Below are 18,095 nucleotides of genomic sequence, written 5' to 3' on the forward strand. Positions count from 1 at the left end.
ATCCATGAGATTTCATGTGCTAACAGCTTTTCACTTAGAACATATTTTCCAAATGAGCTAAACTCACTGTCTTTGGCAGGAATACTGATACTTGATGAACCCACGTCTGGACTGGACAGTTTTACTGCACATAACCTTGTGATAACATTATCCAGACTGGCCAGAGGAAACAGATTAGTTCTTCTTTCACTTCATCAGCCCCGTTCAGATATTTTCCAACTGTTTGATTTAGTTCTTCTGATGACTTCTGGAGTCACCATCTATTCTGGAACAGCTAGAGACATGGTCCAGTATTTCACAGAACTAGGCTATCCCTGCCCAAGGTACAGCAATCCTGCAGATTTCTATGGTTAGTACCAAGTACTGTCATAAAAAAAGTTTTTTGGAAGTCATTTGCTCTTGTGGGTGTATCTGCAAACATTGACTTTTGTTGACCTGCCTTAGACATGCTTTATCACTGTCTCAAATCAATACTGTAGTAAGGTCAGGTTTTAGTTTGTTTTTTGTTTGTTTTGTTTTGTTTTTATTTTTTCTTTTTTACATAATCCTTATTTGTCTATACAGGAAATGGAATAAAAATAAAGAGTAGAAAAAACAATTTTAAATAATCCTCCTCCCAACCATGCCAGATGCAGCAACTCTTTCACAAGCTTAGCACGCTTATTCCCATGTTTCAGCTTGTTGAAACTTTTACCCTCACTGAGAAGGACTCGGATGAGCTGATCAATTTCTTTCTGTAGTTGGTTCTCAGAATTTTATTCAAGAAATACACGGGAAGGCAGTTTCCCAGGGGGGCAAATAATAAGTACCTGGAACAGTAAACGAAGAGTGCTGTCCAACTAAGCATATTGGAAGGGAGGGAAAAAAAATACATAACAGTAATTTTTTATTCCTGTTCTCAAAGAAATTTAACTACAGGGTTCTGAATCTCATTGTTTTGTTGTTTGTTTTATTTTTGCAACTTTCAAAGGGAATCTCACCTTGTTAATCTAATGGCAGTGGTATTTACCACAGAGGCTGCTTTGGTTATTGCCCTCAGGTCTTTGCATTCAAGTTAGCAAGGACAATGACCGCAATGCATTAGAGTAACCTCTTTGACTGTGCCTATGTGGCAGACAGTGTCAGTTCTTATCAGCTATGCAGAGATCAACAGAAATTAATCTTAATATCAAGCCCTGAAAAAAGACCTTTGTCACCAATGTCCTGCATAACCTTAACAAAGTCCTGCAGAACTCCTGTATGAGAACAGAGACCATGGGACACAAACCTCCTACCAAAATGGAAGCAGGGAGGGATGAGAAAAGGCGGTGGAAGACGGTTGAGTGCAATGCACAGAACCACAGCAGACAGGCAGGGAGGAGAATATGGGCATATGGAAAGTAGAAATAAAACAATGGCAGAGGATGCCACCGCAAGGAGGACTACCTAAAAGAAACACAAATATACAAAAATACAGAAATGCGATGGATTAAAGAAATGGGGGACAATATCAGAAGGGAAGAGTTAATTAAGGTAGACTACAACTCATTTTCCTGATGGACTAACTGCTACAGTGTGGTTCAGAGAAGATCAGCTCAATGAAAGGAGTTAATAAATGTGCAGATTCTCCCAGAAAGTATCTGTAAAATAACAGACATTCTCACTCTGCACTGACGGTCAGCACTGGAAAATACTATTGTTAGTTTAGATTTAAAAAAATAATTTGTTAATTAATAATAATTTTTAAAAAGCTAAATGAACTACTGTTGCTGCTGCTATGTTTTCCTTGGTTAGTATTCTCATGCTTTCTCAGTACCCACCTAAAGTAACTATTAAGTTTTAACCACTGTAGCTTATGTATGCACACAGGTTGTACAGTCTGTTCACAATGAGAATTGTGATTCTAAACGCATGATAAAATGATCACATCTGTAGCATACGGTCTCATGTCAAATAATATCTTGCAGTTGACCTGACCAGCATTGATAAACAGACTACAGAAAAGGAGATGGAAAGCCTAAAAAGAGCAAATACTCTTGCTAGTTTGTTCCAAGAAAAAATCAAAGATTTCGATGATTTCTTATGGAAAGCAAATGAAGGTGACAATGTTGCGACCACTACCAGCAAGCAAAGGTAAAGAAAACAGAGCCACGTGACAGATCTGGAATAACTGCTACAACCTGGGCTAATTTCATTTTCTTTTCGTCAGCTCTCCTTTAAAAACAGAAGAGGTTATCAACATGCCATACCATTCAAGTGATCAGTTACCAGGAGTCTTAAAACAGTTCACTGTGCTATTAAGGTAACTTTATCTCCTGCATTAACAATTACACACTGTGTTCATTTGTATTTTAAAGCATTAAGAAGTACAAAATGTGAAGTGAGAGCATGCTGAAAGTGCTTGCCTAGCACTAGGCCCTGAGTAAGCTATGGAGCTGAGGTGTTGCTATACCAGATCACCCCAATCCTCTGAGCAGGGCAGCAGTCCTGTATGTACTCCTTTTTTCTGCCACAGGGCTCCTTCCAAACAAAAATCATCTCCAGCTCACATTGCTGCAGCTTTGGGCAGCAGCAGGAGCCTCCAGGCTCAGGAACATGCGTCCCAGTTTTGGGTACCTCCATTCTGATCTCTGTGCCAAATCAAGGTGTCTCAACCCTTAGCAAGCCTAGGCAGCCTTGTGGTAGGCTCAGACACTGATGTCCTCATGTCTCTGCCTGAGATCTGAAGCAGAGGAGGCTTCAGCGATTAGAGCAATCATGGATGGATATTGATAGTTGAGATGCATGCTTTTGTACTCAAAAGAAATATAGCCAACCTGCTTAATACACGTAGAATATCACTGCTAGTACCAGCTGGTGTTCTAGGCCCTTAAAAGAGACTTCTATTACTGAAACAATTGCTTCTAACATCTCCAAAACCAGATCATCCTGCCTCATTGCCTTCCTTCAAGTTTTCAGCATTTCAGACCTGAAAAACTGCACTACAGGTGCCCAGTAGCTTCAATTAAGTAAAACAATGTTTGGAAGCAGATAGACAAATTCCTGACTTACTCAAAGTCGAGACAGTTCCATAAACTGATGTTAGCAAAGCATTTGGAGCATTATATCTCAACATAACTGGCATTATTAAGTACAATATCTTATGATTAACGTCACTGTTTTCCTAGTCGTCAAGTCTCCAATGACTTCAGAGATCTTTCAACGTTACTAGTCCATGGACTTGAGGCCCTTCTCATGTCACTATTAATTGGATTTTTATACTATGGCCACGAAAAGAGACTCTCTGTTCGTGACACATCAGCACTGCTGTACATGATAGGTGCACTAATCCCATTCACGGTGATTTTGGATGTTATTGCCAAATGTAAGTGTGACTTCTATTGTAAACGTTATAAACCAAATTCAGAACATTCTTAAATCAATGAAAAACTATGTTTATTAAATGCGACTCTAGGGTGAAGCCAGCCTGTTTGTTTCTACCCTGTAGGTCATTCAGAAAGAGCTATGCTTTATCATGACTTGGAAAATGGAATGTATTCTGTTAGCCCATACTTCTTTGCTAAGGTAAGTGGCTGTGTCACCAGGAAATAGACACAGATGGGTTAGAAAAAAGAATGACACAGTCTTCTTTAATAATCAGGTTCACAGACTTTTTTCTTTAGTGTCTGTCAGCTAAGGCTATCATTCTTGCTTTCTTGACATTAAAAGATTAAACCTCACACTAGTTTAGATCTGTTGCCATATCTCATGGATGAGAGCTTTGAGGCTCTGTGACCACAACTTGGGAATTCTGGAAGTTGAATTTGGTGGTCACTTTTATATATCTTAATATTTCATGAACTGGAGCATCTTTGAAAGTTTGATTACATTTTGATCTATAAAACAGAGAATTAGTATTAAACTGTAACAAAAGCAAAACAGAAATGGCAAAATGCTGTTAAGTTTCCAATAGTTGTTGGGACTAACAACTAACAGACTAAATCTGTACTGATCAGAAAGAAACAAATGTATTAACTGCGTGAAGAGCTAGATTTTCTGGAAATCAATTAAAAATCAAGAAAAATACATTCTCTTTTCAATAAGGGTTTAGAAGAATCCCTTCTTTGTGATGTTGCCACTATGAGATGAGTTCTGCCTGCCATGGCATCTGTAATTTAGGTTTCCATTTCTGCACAAGATTTTAAATGCTTATTAGTGGTTGCCAGAGAAAAATATTCTTTGCATTGTGTCACAAAAATTGCACATTATTCATAGAGGAGTAGATGTAATTTGTTACAACCTTGGTATTAGAGGATGGTAGTAACTCTCTTTGGAAAAAGTAATCATAGTACTACACATATATAGATGTATATACAAATGTACCTCCATATATGTAGTCCTGGGACACATATATGTAGAGCTGTGTATATCCACACATATTTACTGTGTATATATATTTCATATGTAAAGATATACATATCTAATATATCTTTAGATATTTGTGAAAATTCAAAACATATATATATATATATTTATACTTTTACAGCAAGTTAAGTAAATACTAGCTAGACTATCTCTGAGACAAAGAGGGGAAGTGATCAACAGCCTATTTCAAATTTGATGTCATGTTATCTTCCACCAAGTTTGGACAAAACACAGTGAGTCAGTAACAGTACCTGCTCTCAGACACACTCGTTCTCAGGGAATCTCCTAAATTCTTAGAAACAGCAAAAACTGTAACAAAACAAGATATCCAATCTGTAACAAAAGGCCTACTGAATTAACAATTAGTTACAGGTGTTATCACAACTAAGGAAAAAACAGCAATTGCATTCTAAGGAGGTACTTCCTGAAGCTTTTCTGAATAGTTCATAAATACATTAAGGAGCATCTCAATATTTTGTGCTTGTTGCTTAACTTATTTTTCCTTTTTTTTTTTCCTCTCCCTTCCTGAACAGATTTTGGGAGAGATTCCTGAGCACTGTGCTTTTGTTATAATTTATGGGGTTCCCATCTACTGGCTGACAAATCTATTTCCTGAAGCACAACATTTTCTGCTGAACTTCTTCTCGGTGTGGCTGGCTGTATACTGTGCCCATGCAATGGCACTTTGGGTGGCAGCACTGCTGCCAACATTACAGCTCTCAGCTTTTTTTGGCAATGTCCTTTTCACTTCATTCTACCTGAGCGGTGGTTTTGTGATAAGCCTGGAACAACTCTGGACAGGTAACACAAATCTCCCAATGTCCCTACAAACGAAAACATTGGAGGACTGCATCAGAAATTGGTTGTAGTGTGGCTAAGTCTCCCACAAGAAAACACTGCTTTATTCCCACCTTCACACTGGGAGTGGAATTCATTTTACATTAGTTTCTTCTGGAACTGAGATAATGAGTTTGGTCCAAAAAAGCATTAGAGAAAACCTGGAGTGTTACCTCATCTCCAGATGAATTATATTCAGTAAATGAAGACTGAACTCCAGTGAGGCTTAGTAGACAGCAGGAGTTTGATGGATATGGATATTAGCTTTCTCTTAATTTACCTCTCCACAAAATAATGTATTTTGTCCAATAATAATCTCTCATTCATTTAAAGCCTCTGGTTGTCAAGAAGTTAGAGAAACCTGTTATAATTGGCAGCAAGACAGCAGTTCTGCATATTTATATATTTTTTTCCTGCCATTTTTTTTTCCAGTTCCATATTGGGTTTCTAAGGTATCGTTCCTCAGATGGAATTTCCAAGGCATGATGCAAATTCAGTTCACTGATTCCATATACGATATGACTTTTGGAAACATTACCATTAAAATTCCAGGAAAACTTGTAAGTCACTCTCTAATAAAAATGTCAATAATTAATTAGAAAAAAAAAAATGTCAGTTCCTAATTTTCTATTCCCTGTGGTCACAGGTAACCAAGACTCTGGGCCTGGATTCAGAGCCTCTCTTTGTAAGCTACATCATCCTCGGTGGCAATATTTTCTGTTTCCTGCTTTTATACTACCTATCGCTAAGGTTCATCAAGCAGAAATCAAACCAAGACTGGTAACAGCAAAACATGCAGCTGGGGCAGCAGGTTACAGCATCCCTTGCAAGAAAACGTTGGAAGTCCTTAAGCCTATTTTTGGTGAGCATTAGGTGAGGTGCTGGGAGAGCAGGTAGCAGCTGAGCTGCGCTGCTTGAAGCAAGTCCAGTTCGCCACAGGATGGCAGCAGAAGACCAGGAGCTGGAAGCCAGGTTGTTCTCTAATCAAACTGCAATAAAATTGACTTGTTTTTTAAATTTCTTTGCTGGACATTCAGGTTTATAGGTGACACTTATATAGATTAACTACTACTTGAAATATCCCAAGTGATGGGCTACCTATTTAAAAGGACCTAATCCGCACCGTAATAGCTGATGTTCCAGGCCACACGATGCTTGAATGAACAGTGACCCTACAGAGGTGGGATCAGCACCCACAAAAGATGACCTTCCACAGCTTGTATAACACTCTGCACTAAAATAAACAGTGCAGAGGAAAGCAACATGACTTCACTGAATCTTCAGGAGAACGTGCAAGGATGAAAAACTCAAGTATTAATTCTCCCATAGTGTTTCTAATTGCTTGTATGTTTGAAGACTTTGCCCTTGTGGTCCAGTTTAGATGCTCTTGGTGCTCAAAATGAATAACTTCTCACTGTGTATATGATTCCTTGTAACATTTTAATCTTGCCTCCTTGGATCTGTTTTTACAGTATAAATGCACACCATTTATTGTTATTAATCATATCTTTCTCTGTGGCAATGCAAATCAGCAGTGTGCTGAAAAGTTTGGGTCCCTAAGATTCTCGGGTATTTAAAGATCTAATGGTGCAACCTATGAAATGCTGTACTTGTGCAGCTCATTAAGTTCAGCCACAAGACACAATACTCAGAAAATTCCTAACAATAAACAAATGGCTGCAATTTGCACACAGACACGTTAAGTGCAGGTACAAACTAGGTGCACTGTTGTTACAAGCATTTTATAAGGTTAGCTTGCTTGGTTTTAAACATTTGGATGCAGGTCTTTCTGCTCACAAACACCAAAAAAAGCAAAGTACATCCATTCTACTTTCATTTACTGATATGTTGCACGTAGTGGAATTGGCTATAATGCCCTGGATGCTGTTATGTAAATCTATTCATTTTTAATATTAAAAAAAAAGAAGAAAAGGAAATTTAAACGGGATGTTATCTTATTTCCATTTAGCAAGAAGGGCTGCCACATTGCTTTCCACAGGTTCCACACGGTTATAAATTCCCAGGAAGACCCCCGTCTAAAGATGTTAAGCAGGCCTGATAGAATAACAGCTTCAGACAGCAGCAGGAGTCCAAAGCACTCCAAGGTTTTTCTGAGGTAAAGTCTACAATTTCTTTCTGGTTCTGCTGCATTTGATTTGGAAGAATAATCTTGATCTTTCCCTAGTGCCATTTTGAAATTATCAGATTTTCATTGCCTTTTAATGGCAAAGCCGATTCTTTCAGTCCAATTCAGCATCATTAAATTGTCAGAGTAGCAGCTTCCTGTTTGATTCTTAATTATTCCTTTTTATTATATTTGAGACACTTAATTTTTTAAAGTGGTTTACTCTTCTTTGTAATGATCTGTTGTGATTAGAATCTCTTTTATATTACACTGAAGTTTTAAGGGTATATATTGGTACTTCTAGTCTAAACCTCTATTTTCAAGGTATTTAGAGGATTAAATTCTAGGCTGACTCTCTGTTGTGAATTCACTTTGATGTTTAATATAAAAAAAAAGGAGAGACACAATGGGAGAAATTAAAGACATAAGGGACAGCTCTGAATTTTAGGGGCATATTGTCATGCATGGAAATCTGCAGGCATCTAGATAAGAATATACCATAGCCTTAACTTTGAATTTCCTTCCTTTTGTGAAATTAGTCAGGCTGCTGACATTACTTAAACAGCCTTTTTCAATTTAAAATTCCACCCTCTTAACATTATGCAGCAGGACCAAGCGGTGTGAGTGTTTCAGAGGTGGTGTTATGACAAGGGTAGATATATACATAATGGGGACTTGAGTTGCAAGCCTAGGAACAGCCATCTTACAGAGTGTAGGAAGAGCTATCATAGGATGCGGCCAGGCCTGTGTTTACATAGAAAATGCTCATATTCTATATACTACAATTACATTAGCACATTGCCTGTGATCATATCTTGTTTCCTTGATGCCTAGAGATGGGGAATATAGGCTGTGATTATTGTTACAGGCTTTAGCAATAGGAAGAGAGGAGCCTTGAAATACCAGCAATTAGCATTCATATCTAACAATAGCATGCCGTGGGGCTGTGTACAGGGAAGAGCAAAGGGAAGAGTGGGTGGATGACACACAACCTGCCCCACTCACACTCCCAGCAGTTGGAGAGTGTTGCAAGTTTAGAGGGAATTATGCACTTCTGCAGTGAAGATCACAGTGTGCTGCGTAATATGGCCTCTGACATTCCCATCCTGCTCCACACTACTTCTGTATGGAAAAGGTTTCACACTTCAACAGCAGAGCTGCTGCAAAAAACAAGTGATTAGCAAGGGAGTTCTAACTAAAGCAGAATGTCTTACCTGAATTTCAGCCCAGCATTTGGCTTTCCAAATTTCAAAGCAGCCATTTCCTTTCCTTAGCCTCTCCTATTTTGGCAGGAGCTCAACATGCTCTCCTCCCTGAGCTTCCATTATCAGGAAAATCAATTAAACCAGTCTGCAGCACTCTGGACACAAAAGATCACATGATGCTACAAGAAACTCTTCATTCTGTCCACCCCTCACCTGACAACAGCAGTTCACTATGCCACAAGCAATGCAAAAGGCATTTTCAAGTAGAGCACTACCTGACAGACCAAATGGTGCTACAGCCCCAAGACTTCCCCTAAAGCCATCTTTGCTCTCCTGCATTTTCCTGAGCAGCCCTAGAGATCTCAGCTGTAAGCCACAGCCCCTGCTGCTATAGGCAACAGGACTGGACTGCCAGCAACTTCCAAGTCATTTTGCCCAGCTGCTGGTTGAATTGCCCAGTGCATGACCTAACAGGCCATCAGGCTTCAGTTTGCATATGCATCAAATCTGGGAACAGAAACATCAAATACAAGCAAAAACAGTAATTGGAAGGAGAGTACATCAAACTCATAAAAATAAAAACAATACAATCTGTGTTGGTTATGTGGATGCCATAGAAATAAAAGCCCTATACGGACAACAAAAACACATTAGTACAACATCTCTGTACTAAAAGCATTGCCTTATCTTTAAAAAAATAGATAAGAAGAACATTTTTGTTGATCAAGATATTTTAAGTACCTTTCAGGCACAGCAGGAGAGATGGGATGTTCTTCCTCAACATCTATGTCAAGTTTGTACAAGTCTCTCTCCAGGGGGCAAAAGGGACAAAAAAATCTTAGCACTGAGAAAAATTACGGGCACACAGCTTCGTATCTTGCATCACGGGTAATGGCAGTCCTCCAAAATGCTTTAACTCATCTGAAAAGGATCGGTTTTCAGACTGATTATGCTAAATTAATAAGAAGATGTTGAAACTTTCTTCCCATATTTCCTAATCACAAAATGAATTCAGAAATCCTAAACTGGTAACAAATACTGATAGCCATTCATTTTTATTTAAACCAACAATCAGTGACAATACTGACCACCCATCCCTCACCCCCTCCAAAACAAAAAAAAAAACCTAACACCACCACATAACACCTTTAAAAAATCACAGACAACATGCTACTCAGGAAGAATCTATCAGTAAAAATTGCAGGTGTTGGTATGTCCACTTGTACCAGAAATAATAAACCTTGCAGGTTTGAGCTGCAATGACTAATTTTGATGGCAGTAGACAAGAAGCAGTGTACATAGAGCTCTGTGACATGCTGCTTTTTTTTTCCCCCTCTGAGAGCCAAGACAAGCCCTTCATACATTAGCAGCTATTAATTAAGGCAACAATGTTTAAGCAGTGGGCTGAGGTAATTTTAAAGTCGCTTAACCCTTTTTAAGAACTGATGAGCTTTAAAAAAAGCATACGTGCATGCATTTGTATTCATATGCATACAGAGATGTTCACATGACCAGGTTACATATGCATCCATCCATACACAGAACACCTATAGGTAGCTCACAATTCATGTAATTATAGAACTAATTATTGGCATTTATATTGTCATTAAACCTAACTTATGGATTTCTTTCAAATTGCAAATTTAGCTGGCATTATTGTGCTTGTGTGGTCACAACTCAATTCTTTAATGCCTCCAGTGCTGAGAACCTGCAACACAAAAAGACTTCCCCCTCCATCTTCCCATCACTGCTCCAGAACCAGCACCTCCTGTAACAACTCATTTTTCTTTTTCAACACTCCTTTTCAAACACCTAATCAGACTCATTCATATTTTGCTAACATTACTAAGCATATCTCAGTACCACTTTTGCCTCATGTACATTTTGCACATTTAGCAAGTGAGTTAAACTCTGAAATTCTGGCCAGAACTCACACACTGAGGAAACAAACGGCGCATCAAAAAGAGTTTACGTTTCGTACACGAGCAAATAAGCCCACAAGACAGTCAGTCCACTACTGCAGCACTGGGTTTTTCAAGCAAAGGCATGGCAAATGGAAATCTATAAACAGTCACAAATAGTCCAAAGCAAAATGTACAGAACACATCATTTTCGGTGACACCACAGTGCCAGGCAGTGACAATACAAGGCACCAGTTAATGCCATAGTTCCCCAAGACACTATGTTGGCTTGCTTACTTTTACTGAAGTCTGGGGAAGGCTCTTTCAGCAGCTTATTCCTGACACGGGACATCTTTCTGCTCATGTCACAAATCATGGTGTGAAGAAGTGCCCTCAAAGAAGCACATACTACTTTATCAGCTGCTTTCCAACAAACACAGCAATCTTTTAATTCTCTCTGAGAAACCTGGTATAGCTGTAGCTGCCCCTGCTCATTGCAGAGCACTTGGACTGGATGGCTTTTAAAGGTCCCTTCCAACTTGAAAAATTCTATGATTCTGTGAACTGAAAGCTGGGACAGGAGCTGCCCTGATGCAGCTCAAAAGCCTGCTTCCTGGTCACAGCAGAACTCAGCACAGCAAAAATGCTTGGACACGCACACCTCACATTTTTCCCTTCTAAAAGCAGCAAAAAAAAGGTGAATGAATGTTTAACTTTGCTGGAAATTCCTCAGGGCTTCTGCATTAAAAAAAAAACATTGTAGCTTTGTACAACGTTCAGTGCTGGGCGCATGATAAATTTCTGCTGAAAAAACTCCTGCACATGACTGACAATAGTAAAGCCACAAATTACCGTAATTTTATGCCCCCTGCAGCTAGTGGTATAAAACATAGTTTTCAACCTTGTTTTCACTTGCTGAATTTAGACAAATTTATAATGTTATTGATGACAGTAAGAAAGACACTCAAATGCAGAAATTGCATTCCTAGGCATAAAAACAGTTTGGAGCTCAATATTTTATATGCTCTATAGAAAATGAAAAATATGGCTGTTGTTTAAACTACATAGGAAAGATGAGAACTGAAGGCTTTTTGAAATGAGTCTAACACTTAACACATATATGTGTGTATAGATGAACACATGCACACCACATATAGATACACACATGTATATGTATTCAGCTGTCACACCAGGTCAGGGATTTTTCCCCCTCCATGGAATGCGGAGCAGGTTATTATGTGTGACTTGTGGCATTACTGACTCCCTCTGAGTGTTAATGTTTGACATGCAGGATAAATCAACAAAACCATGAATCCTAGAGTGTGTCCCAATAAAGGCAATGAAAACAGTGTAAGGTCTGAAGCATGAGTCTTATGGAGAGGGAACTGGAATTGTTTACTCTGGAGGAAGCTCAGGAAATACATTATTGCTCTCTACAACTTCCTGAAAGGAGATTGTGGTGAGATGAGGGTTGGCCCCTTCTCCTACATTACTAGTGATAGGATGAGAAGGAATGGCCATAAGTTCTGTCCAGGTGAGGTTCAGATGGGATATTAGGAAAAAAAATCTTCACAAAGAGGGTAGTGTGACATTGGAAAAGGCTGCCCAGGGAGGTGGTGGAGTTATTGTCCATGGAGATTATCAATAATGCAATAATTTCTACGGCTGCTTTCTAATTGGAGAAGTGTGAGGTTGGAACAAGCTTCTTTTGTGACTTCTGGCTAATGATGAGACAGCGGGAGCCATGAGGAAGGCAAGGACCCATGACAGCATTGCCATCAGCCCAACATGTTGAGCGTCTTATCTACTTGCCATTAAACCAGACCCAATGCACTGCACTATGGCTGCTAGCTTGGTCCTCTTATGGCCTACAGCAATTTTAATTACAGTGTTATAAATGTCACATGAGCAGCTGTGAAGAATTCGCCAATTGTAGTATAGGGGTTGAAGATTATCAGAGAAAAAACTTGCATAAATGGTTTTACGTAAAAGCAGAACAACATGGAACTCCCATCTATAGCAGGTGCTGCATAAGGCAGTTTCTATTATCTCATTTTTGTAATTGCAGAAAATTGAAAACTCAAACCTCAGGTTTTCATGTTTGCTCTTATTTCCATACCTCAAGGAAGGAAAACCCAGACCTTTGCTACTGTAGCAGAGGATCTGCATACTCAGAGATACATCCTGGGATTATGTTACAATCTTGACTAGACCACTCATTTAGAAGTTACCTTTCCCCTGATTATTGATTCTCAAAATCACTGGCAAAACACCTGGAGGCTGCAACCGTTCTGGCTAAGGTAATCTCTTTTTGCAGTTAACTTTACAAAGAAATTATGGGAACAATTTCAAGCAACAGAAAAAATGTTACTAAAAAGGTTAAATTCTATGCCAGTCTATTTCCTACCTGCTCACTTTTTCAGTTCTACTGTCACAATGAACTGGTGCTTGAAATTGGATTTCCCTTCTAGGTACTGACACATTTCTCACAACGATCATTGAACAGCAGAACTTCCTGGTCATATTCATTGCTTCTGCTGCCTCCTCCTAAACTGTGTTCTTGGACATTCTGGAAGCATCACACCTTTAAGAAATGAAATAAAGTCAGTGGTGCTCTGCTGAGCGTTTCCAGCCGACTTCTGTCAAGACGTACACTTGTGCTCTTACCACTGCTGCTACAATCCCACCTTCTAATTGCAAACTGCAGCTGGATTCGTGCTGACTCAGGCACTCAATCTATAAAAACCTTTTGAGCTGCTACTACCAAAGATATGATTCCCTCCAGTACTCAATTTTCAACAGTGGGCACACGTTAAGAGAGTGTAGAGACAACCACTAACTTACCAACCTCCATTTCTATAGAAAAGGGCCTCAGGAGACAGCAAGTTGAGTGAACTGTTTTAGTAGACAAGGATAGAACTACAGTATATAATTATCATGCTGCAAAATTACTATATTTGTAGTTAACAAAGAAATTTTTTATATGTTGAGCTTAAAAAAAAAAAAAAAAAAAAACCCACAAGAATTATGCTGCCCAAATCTCAAGGGGTGGTGGAGAAGAGTCCATAATTTGGCACAGGTCACAGAAGCAACATTAAATCATTTCAGTTCAAGCAGCAAGCTTTTTCCAGTCCTCTCAACCCCAATCAGGGCATCCTAGTATGCAAACACATGCATGCTCACATGATTTGCTCTTTACAGGAAGATGTCGGGTCATTTCATGTCAGCACACTCTCAGCTTCCCAAGGAAGCCTCTGGAAAAGTGCTTCCATCTCACAGATGCTGCACCTGTCCTGAATCCAGCACAATCCCACCTACTGGCCAGTGGCAAATAATTCTTATCTGCTTTAAAGGAATAAGTGCTATGGTCAGTATGACAGAGTAAGTTTTCTAACAGGACAAATAAGTCACTGTGACAAGTTTGCAAGACTGCCATTCTGCATTTTGTCATCTCACAGGTTTCCTTCTTTAATACGAAGAAGAAATAGCGAAACCGTCTGCACATTTGGTGAAGAAAGGCTAACCTTCTAAACTCCGTTTCTCTTCATGCTTGACATGGCTGAGTCCCATAGCACACCAATGCACAAGAAATATCATTTCAAGCGTATTCTAGAAGAGATGGCACAAATGCCGACTCTGCAAAACCTTCCCAGCATTAACGTTGCTTCAGACTGAGGTGACGGTGTCCCAGCATGGCACCAGTCCCTCACTGTCCCACATTTTAAAGACAGGAGAGACTGCACTCTTCTGTGTAATCATTCCTTAATTGTAGATGAAGCATTTGCTGGAATAGGAAGTCAGAAGTACATCACACAATGGCAGGCTTTACCTACCCTTTGAACAATCTCTACCTTCCCAGCCTCACTATAACATGTGGGCCAAGACCCGTGCAGCATGATCCCAAGTGGTCAGCACGCACTTTGGTCACTGCTGCCACAAAACTGTGGGACAGTTTGCTCTTTTGCTCCCATAATGCCTCACTGATGTTTAATCAGCACACCAGTCGGCTCATTCAGCTCTTCCGATGATGTCCCTCAAAAAGCAATTTCAGAAATGAAAATCAATCAACATTGCCAGTTACAAACTACCACATTCACTTTCAATTTGCAAACTGTGACAACAAAATCTTAAGAGTGTTTTTCTATTAAGAGTTTAACCCAGGCGATTTAGTTACATAGATGCACACCAGCACTGATCATTCAGGGTCAGACACCAAGGGTGAGCACAGGCAACAGGCAGCTACACAGCTGATGGCTGCACTGGCCATTTTTCTTCTTCAGAAGGCAGCTGCCAAGTAAGCTGCCAGGATGGTAGCACTGACTAATGAAGGGTGCAGGGCCTGATGACAAGTTGCACCCAGTCAACTAGCAAAAGGTCTGACATCACGTTTTCCCAGCTCCCAGTCAGCAAAGTTACTCCAAATCTATCCAACTGTGCCACTACCTTACTCAGTGAGAACTTCTGTTTGTCTGAAGTCACACTCGTTCCCTTCTTCATCCTACGTGCTAGGCTGGATCACAAAGCCCTCTGCCTCAAGTTACACTCAGTCTGACTGCTTCCAGGCACAACTGATGCAGTGGAACTGAGATTCATGAGATGACCACTAAAAACAAGAGCCGTAGCAATAGAGAAAGGGCTGCAAATCAGCCTTCAATTACACGTCTCAGTATCACAGCAGCATAATATAGCTGCAGCTTTAGAAAAAAACCTGCATTTCCATTTCAGAAACAAAATAATCATTAACATTTTCCAACAACTATGAAGAAAGGGTTTCAGGTGGCTAGAATTGTGGAGGTAGCCTTCCTTCAATGTAACCCACCACATTCATACAACTTCTGAAGACTTTTCAGCTTTTTTCCACTCTGTTCTAGAACAGGTTAATACACTGTGGTGAATTCCAAAACCAGATGTTACCAATCCCCTCCCCTCTCCCCAGTAAAAAAAATAACTGTGTGCGAAGTCTCCATAGCCTTTGTAAGCTGAGTAGCAGAAGTCATCATAAAACCACACTACACATTTAGTAGAGCATGCCCTGGGCACCCCAGGCCCAGCACTGCCACCCTGCTGTTCGACCTCACCTCCAGGACTGGGCATGAGTTTGGGCACCACAGATCAAAAAGGTCATAAAACTATTACCGTGTCCAACAGAGAGCTACAAAGATGGTGAAGGGTGTGTGAGGAGCACTGAGGTCCCTGGGTTTGTTCAGCACGGAGCGGAGTAGCTGAGGGGAGGCCTGATAGCGGCTGCAGTTCCTCACAGGGAGCGGAGGGGCAGCGCTGAGCCCTGCTCAGTGTGACAGCACAGGGCCCGAGGGAACGGCACGGAGCTGTGTCGGGGGAGGGGCAGCTGGGGTCAGGGACAGGGTGTGCACCACAGGGCAAGTACAGCAGGAATACTGTGTGTTTATAAAGACAGAGGAGGCTAGTTAATTGGAAATTTTACTTGGGAAGAAATTGAGACCTAGTTTTCTTAACATTGACATCGCAAAGACTAGAGTACAGAACTCTCAAAATATCACCTAAATTTTGTGTGCACAGATGAATTGTTAATTTCCACAGGCTGATCTATGTGGGAATAGGCAAGGTTAATTAAATGAAAATGCAAAGATTCACTAAAAGTTAGAAAACACGTGGTAGCAAACCTTCACTTGCAGCCATCTGTGGGGAATCAAATTCCAAAGTTCATTAAAACACGTTTGAAGTACTACTCAGACATCGTTTTCCACTTGTTAAACTGATGCATGCATTTGTGGCTTTTCATTGTTATTCACAGAGATACAGCATGCATTTTCTATGCATCTTTTATCTCTGTGCTTTGTAACAGTACCATCATTCTACACAATCCCCCAGCTCAGGACTGTAAAAGTTCACATAGGGTCAGGTTTACTCACTCCCACATTTACACAAATAAACCATGCCTGCCAGTCTCCTGGCAAGTAAGCCACTGCAGTCCCAGCAAATAACGAATACACTCCTTTGTCTAAAAGGCTTGTTTTCATACATGTGCAGACCATATATCCTTAAAATTAACCTAGAATTTATGAGAATGAATTAAAGATGATATAAAACTACGACACACTAGCTAGTGTAAAACGCATAAGTATTCTGTCTATCTATAATTGCAAACTCTATAAGATAATAACAAGAGGTAGAAGTAGAAGAAATCTAAAAAAAAAAGTGTTTATTTTCTGTACAGGTACAGATGAATCCTGAAGACGATGTTAATTTAACCTTCCACTTTCACTCCCAACTACACTGACCAGGCAAACAGGAAAGGATAACACAGTTCACTGAAGTTACAATTGCATACCCCTCTGGCAACTCTCTTGATATACACATATTTGGTGAGTCAACAGTAGTCAAAATACACAAGTTATAGCAAGTCACATATCAAATCAGAAGTAGCCCAGAAAGCAGCATAATGATATTTCATTAGCAATTTTAACAGAGAAAAGCATTACTATTAATGAGTTTCTACTGGTTACAGCTACAGAAAGTGCTGTTTTAACACAGTACTTATATTAAAAATTACACAGAACAGCATGCTTTTCTTTTTAGTTTTTATTGAATATAACACTTAATTTCATAAACAACTAAAGCATAAAAGACGGTTTATGATGCTTCCAATCTTCTTTTCCTCCATTCTTCCACATAGAATTTGAATGACTCCTATAAATAGAGCAGAATAAACAAGTTCAACATTATTTCAACTGAAAAGTTACTAATTCTGAACAAAGTCTTACATCTTGACAAAAGCAAAATCCATTACTCTCTGTCATGAAAAACTAGATCTGTATTGAAGTCTGTATAATTAAGAGAAATACCAGGGAGAGAGAATAAAAGGAAAAGGAAAACCTTGCCAAAAATGCACAATGAAGCTTCTATTACAAAATGCAATAATATAATCAATTTCATTTTAAAAATGAAAATACTTTTTAACTGCAATCTGCAGTTGTGTCAAAAAAAATCCAAAATGCTTTTAAACGCAAAGTTGTATTAGAGAAAAAAATGAACAGGAAAATCAGAAGATGAATCATTCCAGTGACTTTGAAAAATGCTATTTTCATTGACTATGTGGAAGAAATAGACACTCTAGGTTTTAAATAAAAATTCATATTTTAAATTATGTCAAAGTTGAAGGAAAAAGGCAGCTGTTAACACGCTAAAACGTTTTGAGCTGAAACGTCCTGAGCTTTTGTAAAAAGAAAAAAAAATCATATTTGCCATGAAGCAGTATGGACAAACTAGATATAATCAGTTCTTCAGAGCTACAGAAAAAACACTAATTTTACGGTATAAAAATCAGCTAGCAGATGGGAAAAAGTTTGAATAGAGAGAAAATATAAGTCATTCTTTAAGACAGTTTTCTTGAAATGATACTAGCAGACTACTAGTCAAAGGAATGATGTGAGAAGTATTTGCAGTCTTGACAGATTTCGTGTCATGCCGTTTGTCACCCTCAAACAAGACGTATTTGCACAGTTGCATGCATCTTGGCAAGGCAGCCAGAAGTAAAGATGCAATATAAAAATAATTCCTACAGCTCTAAAATCCCATCATACCAAGAAAGCAACTTGTCTTAGATATAAAACTAGTAATTAATGAAAACCCATTAACTGTTTATGAAATACACAGTCTGTAAGC

The 18,095-nt window shown here is 39.3% G+C and overlaps 2 protein-coding genes across 3 annotated transcripts in view; one reads left to right on the top strand and one right to left on the bottom strand.

The window, feature by feature from the left end:
• The window catches only part of ABCG8 (ATP binding cassette subfamily G member 8), a 451,150-nt gene that overhangs the window by 5,711 nt on the left and 427,344 nt on the right, over positions 1-18,095 (top strand). For both annotated transcript variants that reach the window (XM_065754690.1, XM_065754699.1), the window contains exons 6-13: positions 80-349; positions 1,947-2,112; positions 2,189-2,281; positions 3,147-3,343; positions 3,467-3,543; positions 4,917-5,184; positions 5,653-5,780; positions 5,867-7,074. In XM_065754690.1, the coding sequence (XP_065610762.1) occupies positions 80-349; positions 1,947-2,112; positions 2,189-2,281; positions 3,147-3,343; positions 3,467-3,543; positions 4,917-5,184; positions 5,653-5,780; positions 5,867-6,004 (1,337 nt within the window). In that variant the 3' untranslated portion in view covers positions 6,005-7,074. The remainder of the gene's footprint in view (positions 1-79; positions 350-1,946; positions 2,113-2,188; positions 2,282-3,146; positions 3,344-3,466; positions 3,544-4,916; positions 5,185-5,652; positions 5,781-5,866; positions 7,075-18,095) is intronic.
• LRPPRC (leucine rich pentatricopeptide repeat containing) overlaps positions 16,616-18,095 on the bottom strand; it is a 91,985-nt gene continuing 90,505 nt past the window's right edge. Inside the window, exon 38 of the mRNA XM_065753760.1 lies at positions 16,616-17,120. Coding sequence (XP_065609832.1) covers positions 17,064-17,120 — 57 coding nt within the window. The 3' untranslated portion in view covers positions 16,616-17,063. The remainder of the gene's footprint in view (positions 17,121-18,095) is intronic.

This window comes from Cyrtonyx montezumae, unplaced genomic scaffold, assembly GCF_038088225.1.
Source record: "Cyrtonyx montezumae isolate F1298 unplaced genomic scaffold, pur_monq_1.0 scaffold_0, whole genome shotgun sequence".
NCBI lineage: Eukaryota > Metazoa > Chordata > Aves > Galliformes > Odontophoridae > Cyrtonyx > Cyrtonyx montezumae.